This window comes from Delphinus delphis, chromosome 1 (assembly GCF_949987515.2).
Source record: "Delphinus delphis chromosome 1, mDelDel1.2, whole genome shotgun sequence".
Classification (NCBI taxonomy): Eukaryota; Metazoa; Chordata; class Mammalia; order Artiodactyla; family Delphinidae; genus Delphinus; species Delphinus delphis.
This window is the reverse complement of record NC_082683.1, coordinates 26,424,263-26,451,393: the sequence shown is the minus strand read 5'-3', so window position 1 is coordinate 26,451,393 and position 27,131 is coordinate 26,424,263. Positions and strand designations below refer to the sequence as shown.

Here is a 27,131-nt window from a genome sequence, read left to right as displayed (position 1 = left end):
AGAGTTCATAGAATATGTGCATTTGTGTAGATATGTGTGGCTACAGATATGTTTATATGTATGTTTCCACATGTGTGTGCATCTGTGTCTGTGTCTGTATTTGGTTGGGGTGATCTGTGTCTGTACATACTCGTGTTCTGTGTGTGTGCATTTGTGTATGTTTTGAGTTTATGTTTCAGTGACCGGTGGGCTGTTTCAGTAGCTTCAGTGTACCATGGTGATGGCCTGCATGTAGCAGTGGGGTTGAAGAAAGTGGATTCAAGATCTACATAAGAGAAAGAAGTGAAAGGACTTGGACTAAAGAAAGGGTTATAGAGAGGGACTTGTTAAGACATTGAACACACTATGACTGTGTTTCTTTGTGTGTGTGATTTGTACCTCCAATAACACATCGTGAGTGTGTAATCAAAGAGTTGACTCTGGAGAACTTATCAAAGAGCTGCCTTATTTAAAAAGATTATAAGGAAAATCTCATACTGAGTAGGTCCATTTTCATCCTAGGCCAAGAAACTTTTTTATCTTATTCTAATATAGTTTTATTCCCTGTAGCCAGAGAAGTCTAGACATTAGAAACAACCAAAAGTCACCACTCTAGACAATCCAAAGAGAAACCATTAAATAATCCCCATCCATTAGGACTCTCTGTAGATATGATGAGTACACTGTGCTTTTTATGCAAAGATGATACTCTTGACCCACCCTCTGGGGCATGTGTGTGTGTGTGTGTGTGTGTGTGTGTGTGTGTGTGTGTGAGTTTGGAAGGCATTTCTCACTCTTACCCAATTACTCTTGAACCCAAGAGGAAGTACCATGGGATGACCAGTTGGGACCGGATATGCCTGAAACAGAACAGAATATGGCAAAGTGGCCCAGGAGGGAGTGGTTTCCTATCTGGCTCCTTAAGCTCTACTTTTCAACCTCTAAGCTCCCCATACAGAGAAATGCAGTGTGCATCTCCCTATAAGTGAACAATAGACAGGACTTCGTACTTTCCAAGGGCCATGTCTTCAGGCGTCTCCCTTGACCTCAGTTCTCTCCATCCATTTGTTCATCATCAACAACAGAGCCTCAGAGGACACACCCAGGGCCAACAAGGCCAGAGGGACTTCCGTGCTCTAGTGCTGCAGGTGGAATTGAGGAAAGCTGGACAATGCAGAGACATTCTTGGAGGAAGGATGCTGTTAACCCTGCAGAAAAAGACATTTTGGAGACACAGTTTTCGGGTTTTGAGGGGAGTGTGTGCAGTTCTGTGCATGTGGCCTGATGGGACCAGCAGAAGGCCTCCTGCCTTGGTTGCTGGAGGCCACATGGAGCGTGGCTGGTGCCCAAGCCTCCTCTCTAGGGTGGTCTGGACTCAGAGTAGCACCTAAGACATAGTCAGCAGGTGTGCATACCCCACCGCACTATCAAGGTTCTGCCTCAGGGTTGAGACAGAAGAGAGACTTTTGGAGGCGCTCAGGGTGAGAAGGGAGGGACCTGGGGCACCATCCCCAGGTCAGAGGTCAGGGATCAGGACCTCAGGTGACCCTGCAGGGCTGTAGGGAGAGGGAGGTGATTTCCTGTGTTTCTTTGAGGGATCTTCCCAGACTTCAGACTTGGTCTCTGCAGCCGCTTGCCCGGCTGGCCCTGCTACCAGCCTTCTAACACTGGGCTCCACCTTCTTGCCGAAAAGCCTCTTCCTCCCTTTCTAGGCCTCTGTAGTGTCCTCCTCAGAAGGTTGGGCTGTGGTGCTGACCTGGCCGAAAGGCCATCCACACGATCCTGTAACCACCAGAGCTTCCATAGTCGGGGGTCTGGGGAAGGGAGGGCAAGGCATCCAGGGGGATCACGTAGTTTCTTGTTCTAACTCTTCCCCTCAGGACCCTTGCCCTCCCGAGGGAGAACCTGGGACACGAATTATTTTGGAGTGAAAAGAAATGCACGGTTATAGTTTCCACCCTGCAACCACTGTCAGCTGCAGTGGCAATGCTCTTTACACCTGTCACTCCGATCTACCTGGACACAAAGAAGGTGGCACCCAGAGTCACCTCCAGGAGCACCCTGCCCTTGCCCTGGTGTAACTGGCCCATCTGCCAGAACACTGATGTATTTCCAATCCTGAGGATATACCTGTCCCTCCCAAGAACCCCAGTGCATACCTGGACTCCTTCCTGCCCAGCGAGACCCGCCACTTCCTCCACACTTGCATCTGACCAACCCTCCAAACCTTCCATACACTCTTGGATTTCTGACCCATGAAATGACTGTTTTCTTGCATTTGTGACTCTCAATCTTTTCCTTACATTTAATAACTGAAAATTTCTTAGACCTCACCCCTACACATACTCCAGCTTGTCTCCTAGAACTACCTGATTTCTTCTGTTTTGGCCTCCACCAAAATTTCGACCTCTGTCATCTGCAAGACAGAAGGTCCTCTAAATGCAATAGTGTGGAAAGACAACAGCTCCCAGCTCAAGACGGCACACGAAGCCCATGTATATAACTACATCCTCTACGGTTCCCACGGAAATGACTAAAGGGACATGAAAACGGGAAGTTAGGCAAGGGTGCCTTTCACATACAACTTAAAGGAATATTTGCCAAATGGAATATCCCCCAAAAGGGGTCCATTTTGAGAAAGAGCCTAATCAAAGTGTAATTCACATAAGTGAATTGAAATCCTGCCAGTGGATTAAGTGCTAGAAACCTTAAGGAAAGAATGCATCTAAGACCACCTAACTCAGAGCAGCAGAGCCTGGAGCCAAGGACACACCATGGGGCTGTTGGCAGGGGCCGGATCTCAATCCAACTAGCTCTTCTGGAAGCGTACAGGTCTGAGAAACCACACAGAGCCACAGTTCCCTCTCAGCATGACTTTCTGGATTCTGTTTGGCTGTTGTTGGCAAGCTGGATAAAGCAGAGTAATGCCATGGCTGGCACCTAACAAGAGTGGGCAAGCTCATTTGAGAAGAGGCTGCCACAATCATACACACACACACATGCACATGTACACACACATACACATATATGCACTCTCCCTCACACACACATGCTTTAGTACCAGGAGCAGGAGAAGCTCCTACTATGGCCTCTTCTGGCTTAACTCTTCTGCTCCCCCTTAGGGGAGCTACTGGGTCTTTCCATTATCCATTTTTATTTTCCATCTGTCATGGTGTGCCAACCGGAAAATGAACTGGATATGTGTGAATATTCAGTAGATCAGAAGAAGGGGACCCGTCTGAGGAGTCAGAGTTAATTGCCCCTCTGCAAGCAACAAAGAAAAAAAAACACTTTAAAAACGTCTAATTTGTATTCTTAACAGGATTTGAGAGAATATTATATTTATGACACAAAAATAGGCAATAATGAAAACAGAGCAATCTGAGATGAGGGAAGACTGAAGAGATGAAAAACATAATCACCCAATTAAAAAATGGAATGGACGCAATGAACAGAAGATGGTAAACCACAGAAAAATGAAATCACTTTATTATAAGATAAATGTGAGAACTTCTCTCACATCTCATAATGAAATGAAAAAGAGAATTCTCTTATATTAATAAAATGCACAATCAATTCACAGTAAAACTTTATGTGCCAAATAACATAGCATGAATAAATTAAATAAAAATTGCTAGAAATGTAAAAAATTTTAATAAGGTCACAGTCATTGTGGAAGATTTAATATACCTCTGATAGTCTCTGACGTATCACCTAGGTTAAAAATAAATAAGGATTTAGGTAGCTTGAATAATATAACAGAATAAATCCAAAGAGAGTGGAAGAAATACTTTTAAAGATAAAAGCAAAAGTGACTGAAAAAAGATAACTTTAAAAAATAGCAATTATCAACAAAACCAACTGGTTCTTTGAAAAATAGTAAAACAGACAAAATTTACGGGACTGATCAAGGAATAAAGAAGCCACAAATATGTAATTTTAAGAATGAAAAAGGAACATAGTCATAGATAAGGTAGAGATTATGAAAACAATAAGAAAATGTTTAGGAAAAAGCATAAGACAAAAAATCTGAAAGCTTAAATGAAATGGAAATTTTTATAGATAATAAGTACTAATATCAAGAAGAAATACAAATCTGAATAAACCAATAACCATTTAAAACATTGGAATTCTCCCGTATTCTCTCTCAAAGTCCCCAGACCTAGCCTATTTTACAGGTAAACTCACAAACTTCAAGAAACAATTAATCCCTGCAATAATCAAACTGTGTCAGAAAAGAGAAAAATTAGTATCCATCTCCCCACTCACTTTATTTAAATAGGACAAGTAGAAATATTGATATCAAACTGAATAAGGGCAGCATAAAGTATTAGGCCAGTTTCACTTATGACCATAGATCTAAAAATCCTAAATACAGGGCTTCCCTGGTGGTGCAGTGATTGAGAGTCCGCCTGCCAATGCAGGGCACACGGGTTCGTGCCCCAGTCCGGGAAGATCCCACATGCTGCGGAGCGGCTGGGCCCATGAACCATGGCCGCTGAGCCTGCGTGTCCGGAGCCTGTGCTCCACAATGGGAGAGGCCACAGCAGTGAGAGGCCCCCGTACCACAACAACAACAACAACAAAAAATCCTAAATACAGTATCATGTTGAATCTAGCTGTGCATTAAAACAAAAATGACCAATAGGATGGATTCCAGGAACGTAAGGATGTGTCAACATTACAAAAGCTCCTAATTGTCTTTATTGGGCAACCCATATGAAATTGTCATTTTTGTAGGTCAAGAGCAGTCCAATATCAGCAATTTCATCCTATAAACAGATTAGGAGAGAAAAATACATGATCCTGCCAAAGTGTCCCGAAACATCGTGTGATGAAATTCAGTACTGATTCATGATTTTTAAAAATATCTCATAAAGCTATGGACAGAACTTTCTTAATCTAATAAAAATTTTCTGCCAACACGTATAGCAAACATTATACTTAATGACAAAACTTCCTAAGGATTCCCAGTAAAGTCAGGAACAACACCAGTTCTGCTACCACCAATAGTATTCAGATCCAAGCCACTGCAATTATACAAAGAAAAGAACAAAGAAACTATAACAATTAGAAGAGAATATCCAAATTGTCTCTTATTTGGAAAATATAAAACAACCAGTTGATAACCTATCAGACCAATAAGACAATTTAGCAAAGCTGCTGGTGTTTCTACAACCAATTCAAACATGTATTCAGAGGTGGGGAGAAGGTCTCATAATAGAAACAAAAACTATAAGACACCTAGGAATAAGCCTAATGAAAATGTGTATAATCTTTACTGAGGAAATTATACTGAAGGACATAAAACTAAAATAAATGCAGGGAGGTTTCATATTCAGGGCTGAGCAAAGGCTATGAATAGGCAATTCACAGAATAGGAAAGTAGAATTGATAAACATACAAAAAGATATTCCACTTTAGTGATAATCAGGGACATACAAATTCAAATGGGATACCATTTCACACCCATCATATTGGAAAATTTTAGAGTGCCTGAAAATATCAAGTGTTGGTGAAGATATAAAGCAATGAAAGCTGTCATACGTTGCTAGTGAGAGATTAAATTGGTATTACTCTTTGGAGAGCAGTCTGACAACATCTAACAAAGTTGAAGATGTGCCTTACATGTTCAACCTGCTTCTCTTCGCTGTTTTAGTTCTAGATATATGCCCTAGAGAAACTTGAGCACCTGTGTGTAAGCAGACATGCATGTAGCATTGTTCATAGGAATGTTACATTGAAACTGTGTGTTAAAAGCTATCCATTTAAGCATATTCATTTTGAAGGCAGCCATCTTGCTGAACTGTCTTATTAGATGTAGTGGTATGTGCATATCAAAAATCAAGTTGTATGGGACTTCCCTGGTGGCGCAGTGGTTAAGAATCCGCCTGCCAATGCAGGGGACACGGGTTCGATCCCTGGTCCGGGAGGATCCCACATGCCGCGGAGCAACTAAGCCTGTGCGCCTCAACTACTAAGCCTGCGCTCTAGAGCCCATGAGCCACAACTACTGAGCCTGTGTGCCACAACTACTGAAGCCTGCATGCCTGGAGACTGTGCTCCGCAACAGGAGAGGCCACCGCAGTGAGAAGCCCGCACACCGCAACGAAGAGTAGGCCCTGCGTGCCACAACTACAGAAAGCCCGTGCGCAGCAATGAAGACCCAACTCAACCATAAATAAATAAATAAATAAATAAATTTGATTTGTACACCTTAAATATATGGAATTTTTATTCATCTGTTACACTTCAATAAAGCTGAAAAAAGTGGAAACCTATAATAGATAAAAAGAAAGAAAGAAGGTTAGATGTAATGGGTGTGTATAGATTCTCTTGGATTTGTCAGGGATAAATCCATCACCTGTATATAATGATGAACTGGACCATCAAAGCAATTTCCTTACGGACAAGCAATATTCTGTTAGGAAATAAATGTATACAAGGGCCCAATTCCCAGTATCAATAAAAAATATAAAAATGCCCAGGAATAAGTACAGAATTTTACTGAGAGATATAAAAGACAACTTGATTAAAATGGAGCCAGATGTCATGTATATGGATAGGAAGATTTACTATCATATAGATATGTTTTCTTTCTTATCAATCCAGGCATTTAATATTAATCAGTCAGAATTATACAAGTTGTTTTGGGTCTTTTGGAGGGATTGGGGGTAGTTGTTTCTCTTAAATTGAGAAAATTCTTCTTGAGTTTATCTAAGATAATAAACATGGGAAGACAATTTTTTAAATTAAAAGAAGACAAATGTGAGGGGACTCATCCTACCAAATATTTAAATATATTACAAAGCTACAATAATTAAAACAGTTTAGATCATGCACAGGAATAGGCAAATAGATAACTGCAGTAGAATAGAAAGTTGAACAAAAAAATTTATATAACTATATATGTGATAAAGTTGGATTTAAAGTTGGTGATGGGTGGAATATTTACAAACAGGGTTTTGTTAAAAATGGCTAATCAACCAGGAAGAAAATATATCTTATACCATATGCCAAAATTCCAGGTGGATTTACGAACAAAATTACTGAAAGAAAATATCGGTTTATTTATTTATCGTACATTTGTTGAGTGCGTCTTATGTGCCAGGGCACATATTCCCCATATTCTGGACAGTGATATGTGAATGATTATATTGTGGGTTGGGTTAATTTTATGATGATAATTTCTACAGCTGTTTAAGTGCTGTTGTGGAAAAAATATTTAATGATTTGAAAAATATACACATTATATTAAGTGAAAGAGCAGGTTACCATATAGTATCTATAGTTTGATCTTGCTTTTATAAAACAATAAATTTAAAAACTATATAAGGAAAGATATACATAGAACGAAGCCTAGAAAGATAGTCACCAAAATGTCATGAGTGCTGAAAGTTGCCTTCAGTTTCTTAGTGCTTTTCTGTGTTATAAATTGCCTGCAATGAATATTTTATCGTAATGACATATTAAGAACAAAAATAGTCTTAATGAATTAAGATGAATTATGCTTTGAAATTAAGGAAAAAATCCTATTTCCATTATACTTTTATTGATTAACAACAATTTCTTAATACCATAATATATCCAGTGAGTGTTCAAATTTCCAATTATCTCATAAATGTAATATTTTTTAAATTTACAGTTTATTTGAATCAGGATCCAAATAACTTGTACATATTGGATTAGTTGCCTCAAGTATTTTTTTAGTCTTTAGGTTTTACCTCCATCTCTTCTTTTTCACTCCCTTGTAATTTATTTGTAACTTGTTTATTTGTAATGTATTCATTTCATATGTCCCTCTGTCCTCCATATTTCCTATAAGTTGGAAATTGGATCCAGTGGCTTGATCTGATTCAGGTTTGATGTTTTTTTGGCAAAATGACACCATAGGTATTGGTGTGTTTTCCATTAACAAGCACATGATGTCTGGTTGTCTCTCTTATTGTGATGTTAGCAAGTGTTGATGATTAATGCCTTGATCAGTTAATTAGAAAATATATGTTTTTTTTGTTTTTTGCGGTACGCAGGCCTCTCACTGTTGTGGCCTCTCCCGTTGCGGAGCACAGGCTCCAGACGCACAGGCTCAGTGGCCATGGCTCACGGGCCCAGCCGCTCCACGGCATGTGGGATCCTCCCGGACCGGGGCACGAACCCGCGTCCCCTGCATCGGCAGGCGGACTCCCAACCACTGCGCCACCAGGGAAGCCCCCCAAAATATATGTTTTAATGGATAAAACTCTTTTTATAACAACCTGGATGCAGCAGTGGGCTGAACTCTTTGAACTGGTGTCACGTCTATGTCTGCTGGCACTCTGGAATTCTGCCAGTCTATCAGCGATATAAAACAATTGCACATAGGATCTGGAAACAGACTTTTGAAGCTCCCAGGGGCCTAAACAAACCTCTGATATACAGCACTGTTAGCTTGAAGGGTGGCTTCTTTTAGAAAGCTTTGCTTCATGAATAGTAGAAAGAATGGAAATATTGTTCCAATTTGCTGGCAGCTGGTACCACATCCTGTGCCACGCACAAATATTCATCGCCCACCCATAGATCCCATCGTTGATGTTTACCAAAGCAACAGGGCGTCCTTCACTCAATCACAAATTCTGTTGTTATTTGCACAGTTATCTGGAAAGGAGCAGCAACCTCGGAACCTGGGGAGCCAGTTCATTATTCTGACGATTCTTGTCTTTGCTGGTGCTCAGCAGTTCAGGGGACAGACGGGAGTCAGGCAAGCCAGATGCCTGCACGATTCCACCCCTGGCTTGCTCCAGCCCTCGTTGGAGCCCTCATTTTAGGAGGGAAGGGGCAGAGACCGAGCTTGGGGAAGGGGAAGATACCATGACACCTGACACGCTGGACATTTTAATTCCATCCTGCTGGATCCTAGGGGTCATGTCCAGCAGAGTGTGAGACTGAGGCCACTGCCACAGTGGGGTGGGATTAGGGAGGAGGACGATTGTCTCATCTCCTGGAAGGGCAGGATGGAGTGTTTAGCAATGCAGAAAAGTCAAATGCTTTCAGCCTGCCTGTCTGCAGAAACAGATGGTTTGGGCACTCAGGCAGCCCCAACCTGGTCTCCCCAAGCTGCTGAAGAGTAAGCTGGTACCATCTGGGGGTGGGGGAACTAAGACCAGATCTCCTCTGGAAAGGTTAGAACAGCAACCAGTTCCTAGGGGTATGATTCACACCGAGATGGGCTGGGCACAGAACTGGTACCAAGTAGGCTAGCGGGGCTGGTAACTCACCCGGTGGCAACTCCACTCTGCTGTCTTCCTTGCATCTGATGACTGACTGTCCCTCTAACAGTTGTTATCAGTGCTAAACTCTGGGAATGTGGGCTGTTGGGTGGGAAACCCTTGTTCAAGATAAGGCCATGCTGATGTGGGGTTGGGGTCTCTCCCGTGTCCAGGTCTACGATGGCAACAACAACTCCGCCCGTTTGCTGGGGGTGTTCAGCCGCTCTGAGATGCTGGGGGTGACATTGAACAGCACGTCCAGCAGTCTGTGGCTTGATTTCATTTCTGATGCTGAGAACACCAGCAAGGGCTTTGAGCTGCAGTTTTCCAGTAAGTCTTTTTCTCATCTGAGTGGACAGTGAAATCGGGCTTTCCCCGGTTCCACACACAGAGAGGCTGGGCTCTGGGACATCACCCCTCAGTTAGTGGGTTTGATTTTCTCTAACTGATGTGTGTTTAGCTGACTGTTTCCCCTAAGGCATTGTGCCCGTGATTTGGATAAGCTGCCACTTGGCGTACAGCTCCATGGTTACACCTGTGAGTAACTTAGCTGAGAGTCACAGCACACCTTTGACTCACTAATCACCATTTACTCACTAAAAACAATAAGCGCTGAGCCTTTGAATTAAAGCAACCAAAGATAGCCTTTCCTCATGGTGACATTTATAAACTAATGTTCAGCTACAGTCAGATGTAAAAAATGCAAGCATTAATGTATAATTATGCTCTTTTTTACTACTCCCTAAAGAGTCGAGGCTTGATTCTTTCCCTTTTTTCCTGATTTTAACTTTCTCCTTTACTCCTGAGATTTCAAAAACAGAAAGCACCGAGGTGTGTACACAGCCGCAGAGTACTTGGGATGACATCTCCATACTTCGGCTTCACAGCTATTTTATTCATCTATTTGAGCTTCTACTTGCCCAGTGGCTACAAAGAAATGTGCTTTTGTAGCCTATTTTAAAAGCCAGTGAATATCCATCAGCTGATAAATGGATAAGTAAAATGGGACGTGTCCCTCCATACAATGGGCTATTATTTGGCCATAGAAAAGGATCCAGTTCTGATCCATGCTGCAATGTGGGTGACCCTTGGCCACATGATGAGAAGCGAAAGAAGCCTGTCACAGTACATGTAGACACGTGTATTGCATGAACCGTTTATATGAACTGTCCAGAAGAGGCAGTTCCATAGAGACAGAAGGAAATGTGTTAGTTGCCTGGGGATGAGGGAGTTGAGGGGAAATCACCTTCTCTTTGAGGTGATGAAAATGTCCTAAAGTCGATTGCAATGTTAGTTGCACAACTCTGTGGATAAACTAAAAGACACTGAATGATATACTTTAGTTGGGGGAGCGTTTAGTATGTAAGTTATGTCTCAATAAAGCTGTTAAAATAAGAAAACCGATGAGTGCACTCAAGATTCCTCTTGCCTGGGTGTGTAGGGTCTGTGCTGTTACAGCAGGCCCATCAGTGGAGGAGGATTAAACAGAGTCATATTCAAATGCCGTTTCTGTCATCTGAGATTGTGTGACTTTGGAACAATTTGTGTGACCTTCCCGAGTCAATATTCTCAGCTGTGCAATGCACAGTTACCCCTCCCGGTAAGACCTGTGAGTAACAAGTGAGAGCTGACACAGGTGGCCACCGTGCCCTAGGAGCTCTGTGTGAGCTCACAGAGGTCTCCTTCTCCAGGCTCGTTCAATAGAGTGTATTTAAGCGGGACAAAATTGAGCTTTGAAACATACATTTAGAGTGACTTTTCCATAGTACACTCTCCCATCAGACTGTCTCAGTTAACAAGATGGGAAGAGCAGCTCCCACTACCAAAATGCTATGGGGTCAAACCAACAAAAAAAATAGGAAATCCGGACTCTATACCTGAAAACTATTAAAAGCTGTCCTGGGAGAAATAAGTGAAGTCATTTACATATAGCAACAGGGAGAACGAACACTCCGTAACAGACCCTTACCTGAGCACAGCCATGTGACACCCCGAGGGGCGTCTCCATCAGGGCCCAGGGGCCTGTGCTGGGGGGCTTCCTTAAGGATGCGTGCTCTTGGTGGGGGGTGGGGAGGGCGGGGTGTGGTGTGTGCCATGACACCTCTTGATCACCCTTATCTCTTCTCTCATCCCCAGGTTTCGAACTCATCAAATGTGAGGACCCAGGAACCCCCCAGTTTGGCTACAAGGTTCGCGATGGAGGCCATTTCGCAGGGAGCTCTGTGTCCTTCGGCTGTGACCCTGGGTACAGCCTGCGGGGCAGTGAGGCGCTGCTGTGTCTGAGTGGGGAGCGCAGGACCTGGGACCGGCCGCTCCCCACTTGTGTCGGTAGGAGGCCTCTTGCTCTTCAGGTGACCCCCCTCGGGTGTCCCCTAACCCCGAGTACCCAGCTCTGGTCTCATTAAGGGTCTCCCGTTGGCCCTCACACTCCAGGGCCTTGAGGCCATCTGAACCGTCCTGTTCACCGGAGTCCTGGCTGGCCCTGCCCACCCTTCCGCATGTCCTCACTCTCACACCTTATTACACCCGCACGACAGCAAGGCCAGGCGGTGGCTTGCCGCTGTCATACATTTAGCAAGCGGGACCAGAGCCAGGTCATGCCCTCAGAATCGTAATCCTCTCCTGGCGGAGAGGTGGGAGGGTCAGTTTGAAGGAAGAGGTGGACTTTTTGCCTGGTTCCAGGGGTTCCTTCAACGCCAAGTCTCAGATGAGTCTCCAGCTCACTCTGGCCTCAGTTTCCCCATAGGCAAAATGGGGCTTATGCTTCCTTTTCCGGAATGTTGAAAGAGTCAGGTCATGAACTAACATCTGTCTTGTTCTTGAGAAAGAGTCAGATCATGAGCTAGCATCTATCTCACACTTAAGAAAGAATAAGATAATGAACTAGCACCTTCTTAAGCCTGTGGTGCTTCCAGCATGTCAGCACAGGCTCTCTGGAAGCTTCATCCTGTGTCACAGGACAAGAGAAGCCTGGTTCAAGGCAGAGGTGGGAAATAGGCAACACCCGTCCGTCTGTCTGTGTGGCCTTTCCACCTCTCACCCCCCGCCTCACTGTGCGTGTGACCCTCCCTGCTGACCAGGATTCCACCACGCTGCTTTGTCCTGTATCCCCAGCCCCAAACACCACACCTTTCCCTCTCTCCATCTCCTGCCCCATGGCTCACAACCTCAGCACGGCTGTGCAGCTCTGGTTAATCTTACAAGGACAAACCATCCACCGGGAGAACGTTTAAGTGCCTACTAAGCGCCACCTGCCAGAGTCCTCGCAGGTGCATGTTTGGGTATGTACAGAGGCGGAGAAATAAAAAGGAAAGAATAAAGCATTCTTCCTGCCCTTGGGGAGTCCATACCCCGGCAAGGAGAAGAGACACATAAACAGGTCATTGTAATACAAGATAAGCACTGTAAAAAGAGTAAGTACCAAAGCGTTGAGGGAATTCGAGAAAGTTGTGCCTAGGAGGTGATATTTCAATTGAGACTTGAAAGGATGGGTAGACATCACCCACAGGCGGGGAGGTAAGAGCGATGTTCTTTTACCCCAGGCGACTGCATGTTAACAGGACCTTCGACATTGCTACCCAACAGAGGGTCTAACGGTGAGGATTTCAAACCTGGCTGTGGATAGATCAGGATAGTGGCCTCTAGAATCTTCCTCCGTCTGCTCAAGTAGACCTCGTCCACAGGCATGCCCCATCCCTTCCTCCCTGCTTCCCTGTTTTTGTCCCCTTGTTTCATTCATGTGCCAGGCCCTCTGCCAGGCACTGGGGATACAGGGAAAAGCAGATCCCAGGCCAGTGAGGGAGACACAGGCATAAACAGACAACAGTATGATGCCATAGGAAAGCCAAAGCAAACGAAATGTGAAGGAGGTGATGGTTCACACTGCAAGACACTTATTTACTTTGCAAAAAGCTCCACCATAAGGTCCTTCTGAGTATCTAACCTGCCAGTTGGACCAAACTTAGAGAATCCACTCAAGCAGTGCTAGTGAGGGTACTTGCACTTTGAACCTCAGAGGGCTTCCCCACCGAGACTCCCTCAGGCCCCACGAAGGGGAGGGAGGCTGTGTGTTTGGGATTACGTGTGTATAGTTTTACACATGTCATGTTGTGATGGACTTGATCGTGGTCAACATCCAGCTGTTTTCTTTGTGGATGAGTGGATGCTACAGCCCCAACGAAGCAGCCAGGGCTGTAGGATGGGCATAAGGGAGAAGACCAGAAAGACGAGAGTCTTAGGGTCTTGTTGGTAAATCTGCTGCATGCCAGCCACCTGGCTCCCCCTGCCCCCCTGTCCGTCCCCAGATAAAGTGACCCCTGAGGAAGGAGCAGTCGTGTCCCCGAGGAAATGCTGCTGGTGCCCCTGCCTCCAAACACTTGCCTCTGGGAAGCAGAAGGGACTGTCGCATCGGGAATACGGAAGGAGGCTACAGCGCAGGGGCAGGGATAATGTCCTGGCCCGTTTCTAGCTGCCTCTGCTATTTGTGGAGCCAGAAAGGCTTCCTCCCCACAACTTACAGCTCATCCTCCTATCCACACCCTGCTCCCTGCTGCCGGCCTGTGCAGCCCGACATCTCATTCAGGTTGGCATCTCCCACCCCAACGTCAACACGGGGGTAGTTACGCGGGAAGAAAGGGCCCGGTCTCGTGCGTGGGCTCACTGTAGAGGGCCCCTCTCCCGCCCTGCCTTAGTGGGCCCGGGGCAAGCCAGGGGGCCCAAGAGACGCTTGATGGGTCCTTTGTAGCAACAGGTGAAGGTCAGTCTCCCAGTGTGACTTTGATCCCCTCATCTCCTACTTCTAAGATCTTGCTTAATCAGATCTTTCCTAAAAAGCTTTGCAACAAATCTCTTCATCTTCTCTCACGCTCCCTTGATTCAGACCCTTCATAGTAACTCGCCTGGGAAGCAGTAAGCTTCTCTCGTTCATTTGATCATCCACCCACCTGTTCATTCGATAAACCCTTGTTAAAGCATCTGTGACGTGCCAAACACCATGCTAGGCACTTGATGTACAAATATAAGTAAGACAAGGTTCCTGCTGCTGAGGAGTGAAGGAGGTAGATTTTGATAACCGGTTACACGTCTGTGATAAAAACCAGTTCATGTTATAATGGAGACGCAAAGGAGGATAGTGTCAACTCGATGTGAGGAGGGGAGGGTGTCACAAAAGATTGCATGGGGAAGATGTTGGCCGACTTGTCAGTCCAAGGAGAGGCCTGAAGAGGCCCAGTGTGCCTGGGCTTGTGGAGTTTATCACACTTGGCTGGACCAAGGGGTGCCAGGACGGGGCCAGAAAAGGCCAAAGGGAGCCTCTCCGGGGGGACTTGATGGGCTCTCCTAAGGAGCTTGGACTTCACTCTGGGAAGGAGGAAAGCAAGCAGTGATATGGCCAGTTTTGTATTTTAGAAAGGTCCTTCTGGTGGCACTGCTGCGGGGGACGCAACTCTGCCACCCTAGAGATGGTAAGGGCCTGAGCCACGACTCTAACAGTGGGGGCAGAGGGGGGGCAGGTGTGAAAAGCACCTGAGCCCTGGGGCTCAGAGGCAGATTAGACGTGGGGAGGAAGAAGGCCAGCCTGTGACCTGGAGGGCTGCTCTCACGGGGAGATGGACCTCTTCACTGGTGCCCTGCCTCTAGGTCCACCCCTCTGCGCCCCTTCACACTGCCACAGGAGCATTCTCTCTAATGTGTAAAGGGCACTAGTGTGTAAAGTGATCAATTTACTCTCGTGCATAAACACTGCAGTTCTGTGCGGTGCCCTCCGATGAAAGATGCTCGCCCAGCTTTCCAGCCCTGCCTCCCTCCAGGCCCCATCTCATACCCCGTCCCCCAAGCTGCCATGCTGTTTCCCACCCCCAAGGAGGTTCGCAGTACTCTTCCCTGTCGGCCTCCCCAGCCTACGCCTCCCACCCACCCGCCCGCCTCTCCCTGCCCTGCGCTGGAGGAAACCGATCACCTCCTCCTCTGTGCTGCCACTTGCCGTGGATGTGCGTCTGTCAGGGCGCAGGGCACACACTGTGGCCGCCTCTTCCTCCAGGTCTCCGGGGGAAGGACGCCACGCCTTGTGCTCCGGCCACGTGACACAGGCCCAGTTCCTGTCAGTGACCAGGTTCACATGTCTGTGCCTTCTCAGGAGACCTCAAAGATCTGGTCACAGAGTGGGCCATCAGCCCTACCCCCAGGGGCCGTTTTTGTAATAGCTTTAATGAGATAGACTTCACGTACCATACAGTTGGCCCCTTTAAAGTGTACCACTCACTGCTTTCCAGTGTAGTCACAGGGTGGTGCAACCATCACCACAATCTAATTTTTGAACATCTTGTCTCCCCAGAAGGAACCCTATACCCATTCGCAATCCCTCCCACGGCCGCTCCTCGTCAGGCCTTGGCAACTACAAATGTACTTTCTGTCTCTGTAGATTTGTCTGTTCTAGATATTTTATATAAATAGAAACACACAATATGAGGCTTTTTGCGCCTGGCTTCTCTAACACAGCATAACGTTTTCAGCATTACGTTCATCCACGTTGTATCGTGCGTCAATACCTCCTTCTTTTTTACGATCAGGTAATATTCCATGGTACGGGCATACCACATTTGTGAATCTGTTCAACAGCTGATGGACATTTGGGTCATTTCCCTTTTGGGGATATTATGAATAATGCTGCCGTGGTCATTCGTGTACAAGTTTTCATCTGAACATACGTTTTCGTTTCTCTTGAGTATGTATCCAAGAGCAAAATTGCTGGGGTCATAGGGCAACATTTTGAGGACCTGTATAGGAAACTGTCTTCCAGAGTAGCTGCACCATTTTGCACTCCCACCAGCGATGTCTGAGGGTTCCAGTTTCTCCACATCCCCACCTACACGTTAGTCTGTCTTTTTGATTATGACCGTCCTAGAGGTTATGAAGTGGGATCTCACTGTGGTTTTGATTTACATTTCCCTAATGACTAATGATGTTACACATCTTTTCTTGTGCTTCTTGGCCATTTGTATACTTTCTTTGCAGAAATGTCTGTTCAAAGGCTTTGCCAATTTTTTAACTGAACTCTGTCTTTTCATTGTTGAGCTGTAAGGGCTTTTGTAGATCCTGGATACAAGTCTCGTCCAAGGGCCTTTCTCTATGCTGCACTCAGCCACCTGGCATGAACGAGAGGGACCCTGGCACACAGGCCGGAGGAGCCAGTGGGTGGCCGCTGTGAGCACAGGTCACCCCCTGAAGCTCACTCTTCTGGGATTTCTTTCAGCCGAGTGTGGCGGGACGGTGAAAGGAGAGGAGTCGGGGCAGGTGCTGTCACCCGGGTATCCAGCTCCCTACGAGCACAACCTCAACTGCATCTGGACCATCGAGGCCAGTGCCGGCTGCACCATCGGGTAAGTGCCAGGGCCAGCAGAGGAACCGTTGCCAGCTGTTCAGGGGAGTCATCACCAGTCCACCAGCCAGTGGCTGGCCCTGCCCACCTCACCTGGAGGCCCTGGTGAGCAACAGTGGTTGCTATGACCCCGGGCTCAGGCCGGGGCCCATGGAAAACCTGAAAAGGCCAGCCTCGGCATCACAGGGCTGCAATCCAAGTTCAGACAATTCACTGGCCTAGGCGGTACGGTGTCCGCACAGCAGCTGAGGGCATAGGCGTGAATCCCAGCCCAGCCGTTTGCCATTTGTAGGACTTTGGGTAAGTTTCTTCTCCTCTCCATCTGTGGCGTATGAGTTATAATGTTGGCTTCTCGGGATAAAGCATCTAACCGAGACACTGCAGGTAATGTACTCAGCACAGTGCTTGAAACATAGGAAATATTTATTCATGGTTCGGTGGTTGTTTCTCTGATGGTAGTAAAGGTCAGTTTAGAACTGTATGACCCCAGATTGCTTCCCTTTCTCAGTCTGAGTTTCTACGTCTGTAAAATGAGAACAAAAATGCTTGTGATTTAGAGTTGTGGAAGCAATAGTCAGAAAAGCCCAGCATACTGTCAGGTACTGTGTACATATTCCCTCAAAATGTAACTTCTTTTCCACGTACGTGCTTGACTAACAGGAAGTACTTTTTGGAGTTCCAAAGAGTCAGAGAAGAAAAGAGCTTTACCATTTATTGAGCACAGGGCCTGGCACACGTAACGTCTTATTAACTCTTCACAGTAGCCCTGGTAATACGAATAGTAAGCCCTAAAAATAAATAGACATTCTTATTACTCCCATTTTATAGATGAGAGAACTGAGATTCCAGGAGAATTCATAGTGTGTCTAAGCTCACACAGTGAAGCAGAAAGCCTGGGGCGTGGATCCAGGTCTTTCTGAATCTTCGCACCAGATGATGCTGCTGGCAAACTGGGTTCAGAGGAGCTGTGAGGAAAAGAGGAGGTTGGCGTGGCAGGATGGATGAGGTATGGCTAGAGAATTGAACCAGGCAGTTGGAGCGGGAATGGTCTGGTTGGCGTGGGGAATGCATGCGGAAAGGAATGGGAGACAGACTGGGTTAGGAAGCAGCCTGCTGACGGAGGATGCTAAATGCCAGTAAGCAAGAGGGCGCCGTGGAAGGTTCCTAAGCAGGGTTATTTACAGTGGAGGGAGCTCATGGGAAGAAAACCAGTCAAAAGTCTGTCGCAGTAATCCAGGGATGAACTGTTGAGACTTTGGAAGAGTGGGGAGTCAAGACAAGAGGCAGAAATGTGGCTAGGAGAGGTTCCCTGCCCTGGCGAGGTCTCCGTGAAGGGGAACTGGCTGAACGGGTGTGTTGCTGCCAGAGATACAGCTGTTTGCACATTCGCTGATGTACACATCGTCTTAGACCCAGTCCAGTTAAAGAAATGTATGAAGTGTTTGCCACGTGCAAGTTTTTGAGCTCGGCCCTGTGCAAAATGAGGTCAGCAGAGCTCTTGGGGGTTTTGTGTTAAATACAAAACTTCATCCCACACTGCTTCTGGAATCACTTTCTGGAAGCATGCCTGGTCAACTCACACTCTAACTAGAACCCTTGCGTGGCACCCATGCTCACAGGAGCTGAACATCTTATCCTGGTTTTCAAGGCTGTCAGGACTTCAACCCACCTCCCAACCTTATTTCCCACCACTTCTCTTCAATGACAAAGCTGAATTGCTAGTGGCCCCTGTACATGTACTCACGGCCGTGCTCAGTGCCTTGGTTTCCACTCTGCCCTCCCCGGAATGCTCCCCTCCCTCCAAAGACTTAAGTCTACAACTCTCGCTCCCTCAAAGTCAAGTGCACATGTCAGCTCACCCAGGAAGTCTCCCCCAGTCCACTCGCAGGAGACTCCTAGGAGTCCTTTCTCCGCTTCTGCGTTCCCATTGCCCATGGCCTGTATTTCCCTTGTGACACTGACCACTCCTCTCCTCCATTTATGCTCCTGCTTTAGCTCCCCAGCCAGAGCCACGCTCTCTGCCCGATTCATCTTCACAAGTCTCCTGGCTCTCAGCACAGTGGCAGAGGCTTAACAAGTGTCAAGTGTTGAATGAATGAATGAATGAAGCAAGCAGGACTCAGATATAAAGGTAGATTTATGACTAGCAGATCCACGAAGGTCCCTCAGTAAATAGTAAATGAACAATGAATTCGTCACAGGTGTCTCCATATACAAATCAGGAGGTTTTCCCATGTTCCCACCTTGCACGTTACTCATTCATTCATTCGTTCCTCCATGTAATAGCTGTCTGCTGAATACATGGCAGTGCCTGTGGGAGACACTGGCGTTGCCCAGATGAATAAGACCACGGCCGCTGTTGGCAAAGAGGAGATGTGCGTGTACACAGAGCGAGGTGGTGGAAGGAGGGGGCAGGGGACTGAACAGTTGGACAGGAGACCAGAGAGGCTATCCTGGAAATGAAAACACTAGAATAAGTCGTGTAGGATGGAGAGGAGTTGCCAGGTAGCCAAGGAAGAAGGTTGGCAGGACAGAAGGGCCTACTAGGCAGAAGAGGTGATGCAGGGTGTGCGGGCTCAAGGAGCTGGTCGCCGTGGCTGGAGCATCACCTGAGATCTGGTGGAGGGATGGGCCATGGTGAGGGATGAAACTGGTGGAGCGGGCTGCATGCAGCCAGAGCACAGAGGACCGTGGCGGCCGTGATGCTGAGTTTGGCCCTGTCGTGGCAGCCTTGTGGAGAAGGGGACAGATGGGGTCTGGGACCCCAGTGAGGAGGAGGCCATCTCCAGAGTGTCGTCGGGATGAGGAGACCTGAACCCTGCCAGTGGCGATGGGATGGAGAAGAAGGATGGAGAAGAAGGATGGAGAAGAAGGGATGAGTTCAGGAGACATTTAAGGAGTCACACCAGCCGGTCTCACTCGCCTCAAGAAATGTGGAAACAGATTTCTTCTGTTTCCCTATTTTTTTGTTGTGCAACATACAATATGTACAATAGAAAAGTCGAGCAGTATGCCGAGCACCTGCTTCCCTCCCACCTAGACTCAACTACTGTGAATATTTGCCCTCTTTCTTTTTTTTCTCTCTGTCCCTTTTTTTTTTTTTCTTTTTTGGCTGAATCCCACAAAGGTAACTGTAGACATCCTGATACTTCTTGCCTAAGTACTTGGGCGTGCATCTCCTCCATGACATAGTAACCTTAGCACACCCATGACATGCGCCATCAGTCCCCGGGAATTCAGGTTTAGGAGAAGGGTGGGAGGAGAGCCGAGAGATCTCAGCGCGGCTGACAGGGAGAGCACAAGAATTCAGTGATGGCATTTCTGGGCAGACGTGAGGACTGTTATCACTTCCAGGAATGATGGGTGTGGGGTGGGCTGGAGGGGAGAGCAGAGCATCCCTTCCTAGCCCTCAGGAAGAGAGGATCGAGACAAATAGAGGAAATATTCTCTCCAGAGATAGAAAGAACTATAGAGGGGGCCTGCTGGCTGTGTGTGTGAGGACCCTGAGGTGGGGAGTGGCGGGGAGAGGATGCAAGTGACCTCAGCCCTCCATTGGGAAGGTTTCTTGGAGTCACACAACCTCCAAGGAGCTGATGCACATGAGCAGAGGCTGCACGGAGAGTGGCCAAAAGATGGGGAGGGAGTGATGGGACACTTTCGCCTTCCTCCTGCGATCCCTCCACCCCAGGCTGCCGTGCCAGCTAGCGTCTGCAGTGTCCTCGTGCACATCTGTACTCTAGCGTGTTCTCTCCCTCTCTCCTCTCTCTCCCTCACCGCCCCCCATATCCCGCCACCCCTCCCTGGGATCACCGGCCACAAAGTTAAGGGAATTTGTAATCAGATAGAATTCAGACAAACACAAAAAAGCCCCTTTTGTGTTTCTGCCCTTATTCAGAGTAAGACTTAGTTATTATTTTTTAAGTGAGAATTTCTGTACGGAATTTTTCTTTATAAAAAGGAGATACTCATTTTTAAAAATTTAGAGTACAAACCATAAAGAAGTTTATAAAGTAGAAATCAAAAGTCCCCATCGTCTTACTCTGTTCTCCTCTGCACACCCTACATAAGATAGCCACTGATATCCATTTGTTCAGCTTCCTCTTTTAGGTATTTTGTATGCCAGCGTCTACAGAAAGCAAATGCAATAAGCATGCTTGCTAAAACGAGATCACCTCTTTGAGTGGCTCGGTAACTTGCTTTGTGTTTTACCCTTTACTCATATATCATCATCTTATCCTCTCAGTCTATATAGATCAGCCTCATCCTGGTTAATGGTTACAGGGAATTCTGTTGTCTGTACAACCATAATTTATTTAACTACTTCCCTATGGATAAAGTGAATATTTTCAGTTTTTCGCCCGAGTAAACATCCTTACACATGAATCTTTAAACAGTTGTCCAGTGAGTTCCTTAGGATATGTTCTTAGAAGGCAAATTTTGATACATGACCTCAAATTTCCCTCTAGCTATTGCAGCAATTTACACATCTACCAAAAGCCTGCTTCCCTACCCAGCATCACTTTATGTTGTCAATCCTGGCAGTGTTAACCCGTTTGATGGGCAAGATGGTATTTAATTGCCTTTGCTGCTTCAAGCTCTTTGTATATTTTTCTATGGGGGAGTTTATTTTTTCTCATATAGACTGTTCAGCTGGGTTTATTTCTAGTCTGTAATTTGAGGTTAGATTTCTTTTCAACCTGAGTATTTAAGAATGTCTTAAAAGTTACTAAGTTATATATTTTGTATGATTTTTAAATCAGTTCCACTTTTACTGCATTGTGCCCTTGTTACTTTTTGAATTTTTTCTTACTTATGTTCTATGTATGTTTGAAGAAAGGGGAAAGAGTTCAGGGATTTATACATTTCTTTTACATCCAATGTATTATGCTTTCTTTCAAACAAAATATATTATGCTTTTTATTGCTTTTTTTTTATTTTTAACTCTTCCAATTTTTAGTTGATTTGATTTAATTTGCTCTGTTTCTCCTCTGGTGGTTTGAAAGATCCGTATCCCATTTGCATTCTGCCAATGGTCTTGTGTTTTCACTAATTCTGTTTTCAACAGTATTTATTCTGTGATTCCTCCCTCTTTATTTCGGAAATCTTGTTTTGGTTTTCGTTTTTATTTCAAGAAAACTGCACTTTTTGTTTTCAGATTTCTCTTGACAGCTTACTTTTGTTTTTATCAATGCATTACCATCTTGCATCTCTCTGAGGACAGTATTTATGTTTTGTTTTACAACAGCTCCTGTTCCCCACCCCACCCCACCCCACCCCGCATCGACTGCGTCCTGCAGTTGGGCCATTTGGGCTGATCATTTGAACAGCTGACTATCTTTGTGTCCCAGTTGTCCTCCCAGTTGTCATTCATTCAGTATCAAGTTGCAGCTGAGAGCCAGACTCGGCCACCACACTACCTACCACTCTTATTCTCTCTGTAGCTTGGGAAGCTCTTCAAGCAGGCACCCTGTGCCTCAGTTCTCTTCCCTGTAACACGGTGATTAAAATGGTACCTACCTCTTGAGGCTGCCGTGAGGATGAAGTGAGCTAACATATCCGAACACTTAGAACAGTGCCTGGGACGTAATTCCCAAATGTGGAGAACCCCCTCCACGAGCTGTAGGTGGTTGTTCATTTGACCCAGATGGGCATCCCGGAGCACAGCAGGTGATAGGTCACCCCTTAGATCACAGATGGTGGTGCCGTGCTGTTGGTGGGGGCAGGTGTCAAGCAGGTCTTTCCCTTGGGTGTGCCAGCCTGGAGGGGATGTGCGACAGCCCACAGGCCAGTCCATGAGACTGTCCCCGGGGGCGCAGACAGAAGGCTTGCAGATGCCTCCCAGCACCCTGCTCAGCCTCGACGAAGCATTGGAGGCAACGGGAGGGATCCGTGGTTGCCTCACCCCAGCAAGCTGGGCAAAGAGAGTCCCTTTCCAGGAGTGCCCGGGGGGACAGTGGGTGGCTGCAGGGATTCACGTTCAGGCTGACCCCTGGGTGGGGCCCATGTAGAAAAGCGGGCCCTTCCTGGGTGTGCACAACAAGGGTGGGCTGGCTGTGAGACCTTGCCCTTGAACATGGGGGCGGGGGCAGCCTACAGCATTTGGCAAGTGTTTCTCCCTGAGGGCCAAGAATGGGACAGGCTGACTGATGAACTCTGTCCAGGCCTGGCAGCTAACAGCAGGAGAACAGACCAGGGAACTGTGCCCTTCATGTCACCCCTAACTATGTTGTCAGTTCATAGAACATGGAAGTTTCAGCCCACATGGGTGGGACCTCTTTCAGTTTCCAGTGTTGGGTCTGAGTTTTCCTTTTGATAATCAGTGGACCAGCTCAGATGACAACTGGGGAAGAGCGGGAGGCAAAGCCTTTTGCTCTTGGGCCTCCCCTCTACTTAGTGTTTATCCAGTCTCTACAACATACCAGGTTCTAGATCAGTTATTATTGTCCCCATTTTATAGATGGGATCATTGAGGCCCAGAAAGGATGAATGTCTCACAATTACCCAGTGATACAGATTTCAGGCCCATTCTGTCTGGCCCCAGTTTACTCTTCTGACCCTAGTTTAGTTCCATTTAGCAAACCAGGACATTGAACACCTTCTATGTGCCAGAGACTGTGTGATGCTCTGTGGTGGGAAACACAAAGGTCAGACCACGGCCAGTCCTTGTCTGCCAGGGGCTCATATTCTAGTGGGAAATAGGCAAATAAACAGGTACCCCCAAGCCGGTAAGTGCAAGCCAAGTTCAGAAATGGGGAAGAGAAAGACAAGTTCTACCTGGAAGTGTAGAGGGGAAGCATGCCAATTGAGGGGAAGGAGAGTGAAGGCATGAACCTAGGGGGAAGTATAGGGTCTGTCCACAAAGGAGGAACAAGCAGTCACTTGATGTGGCTGGATGTGGGGGGACAAGGTTGCATGGGTAGAGACGGGTCTCTGCGGGACCCTGAATGCCAAGATGAGAACTCTACATGGATTCCTCAGGATAACGAGCAGCCACTGGAATAATTTGAAGACAGTAAGGACATTCAGTTCATTTAAAAACTTGGAGCACTTAGTGCCAGGCATTCTGCCTGAGGGTATAAATATAAATAAGAAACAGTCTTTTCCCTTGAAGGTCTCAGTCTTACAGGTAGAAATTTTATCCATTAGGAATGAAAATAAAACAAACTGACTAAAGCTGGCTTCAGCAGATGGAGGTTCACTTTTTCTCCTGGAAAAAGAATCTGAAGATCCCATCCAGACCTGCAGCTGCTCAGGATACCATTGCTTTTCTTCTTGTTCTGCCATCCTTAGGCTTTCGTCCTCATAGTTACCTAGTCAGCTGCTGCAGCTCCAGGCATTGTGTCTGTGTTCCAGTCTCAAAGAAGAGGGAAGAGGGAAGGGAGCAGAGCTTTCTTCTAGGGAGGGTTTACATATTTATTGAGGAAGAACCCCCATCCTCACAGACATCTTCCTACATTCCATTAGTCTGAACTTGCCATGACTGGCTGAGGGAAAGTGAGAGATCAGTTTTGTTTTGCTTTTACAGTTTCAATAGTAGAGACAGATGAGAGGTTTGGAAATGGAGTACAGAGAAGCCTACCTATAGTGCCTACCTAGATTCTTATATAACAAAATAAATGCTATAGTAGAAGTATGTACAAAACACAATAGAAAGCATTTGCAAGGCCAGTTCATAATTTTAGGTGGTAGCTGAGGGGCAGGGTGTTACAGACAGGAAGTGCTACTCTAGCTACACTTTACCGAACAGTAGTAGTTCACCATGCAGAGTGGAGGTAAAGACCTTCCAGGCATGTAAAAGAGAGGAAGGAGTGGGTAGCTGCTTCTGAAAGAGCTCATTATCTGGTATGTCATGATGATATCTCCACTTCAGGAAGTTCAGTGGCAGCAATGCAGAGGATAAGTTGACTGGGAAACCAAGGAGGAATTGAGTATAACTGTTTGAAGGGTCCTGGTTACACTCAGAAGAACTGAGTACAAATTAGATTGAGGTTGAGAGCTGTATGCGGCTGGCTATAAAGAAGGGAAGGGGGAAAGGGATAAGACACAGTGCTTTGCTGGTAGGCTTTCCATGAAGAGATCTGGGGCACTTGGAGAATGGAGAACTTATTGTTCCTGGAAGCTCTGATTTCTGCTCCTAATGCCCATTTAGTTATAAAGTTCATGTTTGGCTAATAGTCCTAGTTTGTTGATTTTTAACTGTGGAGATGCTTCTTAATGATTAACACGAGGGCAACCTGGAAACTCTGTTCTTGGCTGTTGGTTAAGATGCAGTAGGATTGCTGAGAGAGGGGGCCATGGTTTTGATTAACCAGAACCCCTGCCCAGTGGAACTTGTCTTCCTGGGAGGATGCCGGACTAGACAAAACATCTGGCTGTGCCTGAAGCCCAGATGGCCCCGCTGCAGTTTCATATCAATCAGAGGGCAGCAATTCCCCACTGAGGTCAGTGAGGCTTCCCTTTACCCAGCAAGCAGGCAGCTGGCCCAGAGGAGGCACCAGAAGTAAAGCTTCTGTTCATAGCTCTTGCCAGGAATTGTGGCTTCAGGTTTAGCAGCTTCCAGAAGGTTTATTTCCTTGCAGTGACAGCAAGTCAGACCTTAAACAGAGAAGGTCCATGTACTCATACCACAAGAACTGACCTCCTGAAGGAACTGAACAGATAAGCACAAACACAATGGGTATGGCTTTGTCAGATTTACAATTTCAACAAACCAACAAAAAGGAGCTCAAAAGTGTTTGAAGGAGAGGATGTAGGTAACCTGGTAGGTAGAAATGTAGCTTTAAGAGTGGTGGTGCACTCTGGCACTTTAGTTTTTCATAGGTTAGCTCTAGAGAAAGAAAAACTACTTCAAATTATCCAAGAATAGTAATCCAGCCGAGCTACACTGGATAGTTGAATTGGCCAGAATACATCAATTTGACTGCCAGTTTACAATCCCAGAAATGAATTCCAACATCTCTTAGGAAGAAAATAAACAGTTCAACCAAAGAAATGCAAACCTTGTTGGTTGGCCACATTGGACCACTATAAATCTCTCCCTTTCAAAAAATAAGTAAACAAATAAGCAAAAATTAAACTAAATTAAATGAAAAACTTGTGATGCTACTTAAAACATACCATTCTTAAAAAAAGAGAACCATTTTCCTAAAGAAATAGAAACAATTTCCTGAAAAGATTTTACCATAGTAGGCAGAGGAAATTTTAAATGGGTATATAGATAATATTCTCGTTTAAATATAAGAAATAGGGATGAGAAATAGCAGAAAATGGATGGTGAAATGGAGGAAGAGAGCTCCTGAACTAGAAACACAGTGACAGAGACAAGTGAAGAATGAAAAGAAACTAAATACAGAAGGAAAATTACAATCACAGTAGTTGTCTTGTAAGAAATAAAAACATTGAAATAGCAGACAAGCTGGAGAATCTCTCTGAGACCGAAGAGAAAAGGTGTGAAGGTGGAGAAGTAATGAAAGAAAAGTTGCCAAATGTGGAAGACAGAGCAGCAATCCAGGCGGCATAAATGAAGAAGAACAATTAATAAATGGAACAATTAACAAAAGGTACAATAAAACACATGATGGCAAACTCTTCTTATCCCTGGTGAATTGAAAGGACTCACCAAGTTCCAGGCAAAATGAATAAGATACAACTTGATGAAAAATGAAACAGTTCCATGGAGAACAAAAAAATCCCTATAAGCATTTGACAAAACACACACAGGTAAGCACACAGTCAGCCCTCAGCAAATAAAACAGCCATTTCCGATAAACAATCACAACTAATCCAACCCTCCTGAAGTTTCTTCTCTGTAACATCAAAGACCAAAGACTTTGGAGAATCATTGATTCAGCCAGGATATAATATGCACAAGAGCCACAGAAAATTACCCGCCCGGGCTTGTTGAAGAACTTGCATAGAGAGGGCAGCAAAAAGGGGCCCCTTTTTGAAGAACTTGCATAGAGAGGGCCCCCAAAGTTATCAGGTCCTAAAGCCTGGAACCTGTAAACATTACCTCATTTGGTAAAAGGATCTTTGCAGATGTGGTCAAACCATGGATTCTGAGATGAGGAGATTATTGTGGATTATCTGGATGGGCTCTAAATGCAATCATATATATCCTTATAAGAAGGAAGCAGAGGGAGATTTTATATACACAGAGGAAAAGGTGATGTGAAGACAGACACCAAGATTGGAATGATGAGGCCTCAAGCCAAGGAATGCCAACAGTCACCAGAAACTGGAAGAGGCAAAGAATAGATTCTCCCCTAGGGGCTCTGGAGGCAGTGCAGCCCTGCTGACACCTTGATTTCCACATAGCAATACTGATTTCAGACTTCCGGCCTCCAGAACTTCAAAAGAATAAAGTTCTGTTGTTTTAAGTCACCACATTTGTGGTACTTTGTCACAGCAGCCACAGGAAACTAAAATAGACATAATTTTCAGCCTACTGAGATGTTTAGGAAAAAACTATATAAAGAATTGATGACCATGAAAGACGATATTTAATTTGAGTCTGTAGTCCCTGCTTGTAT

At 45.7% G+C, this 27,131-nt stretch overlaps 1 protein-coding gene across 1 annotated transcript in view; it reads left to right on the top strand.

The window, feature by feature from the left end:
* Window positions 1-27,131, top strand: part of CSMD2 (CUB and Sushi multiple domains 2) — a 667,671-nt gene that overhangs the window by 457,327 nt on the left and 183,213 nt on the right. The window contains 3 exon segments of the mRNA XM_060018797.1: window positions 9,398-9,554; window positions 11,361-11,552; window positions 16,474-16,600. Of these exon segments, the coding sequence (XP_059874780.1) occupies window positions 9,398-9,554; window positions 11,361-11,552; window positions 16,474-16,600 (476 nt within the window).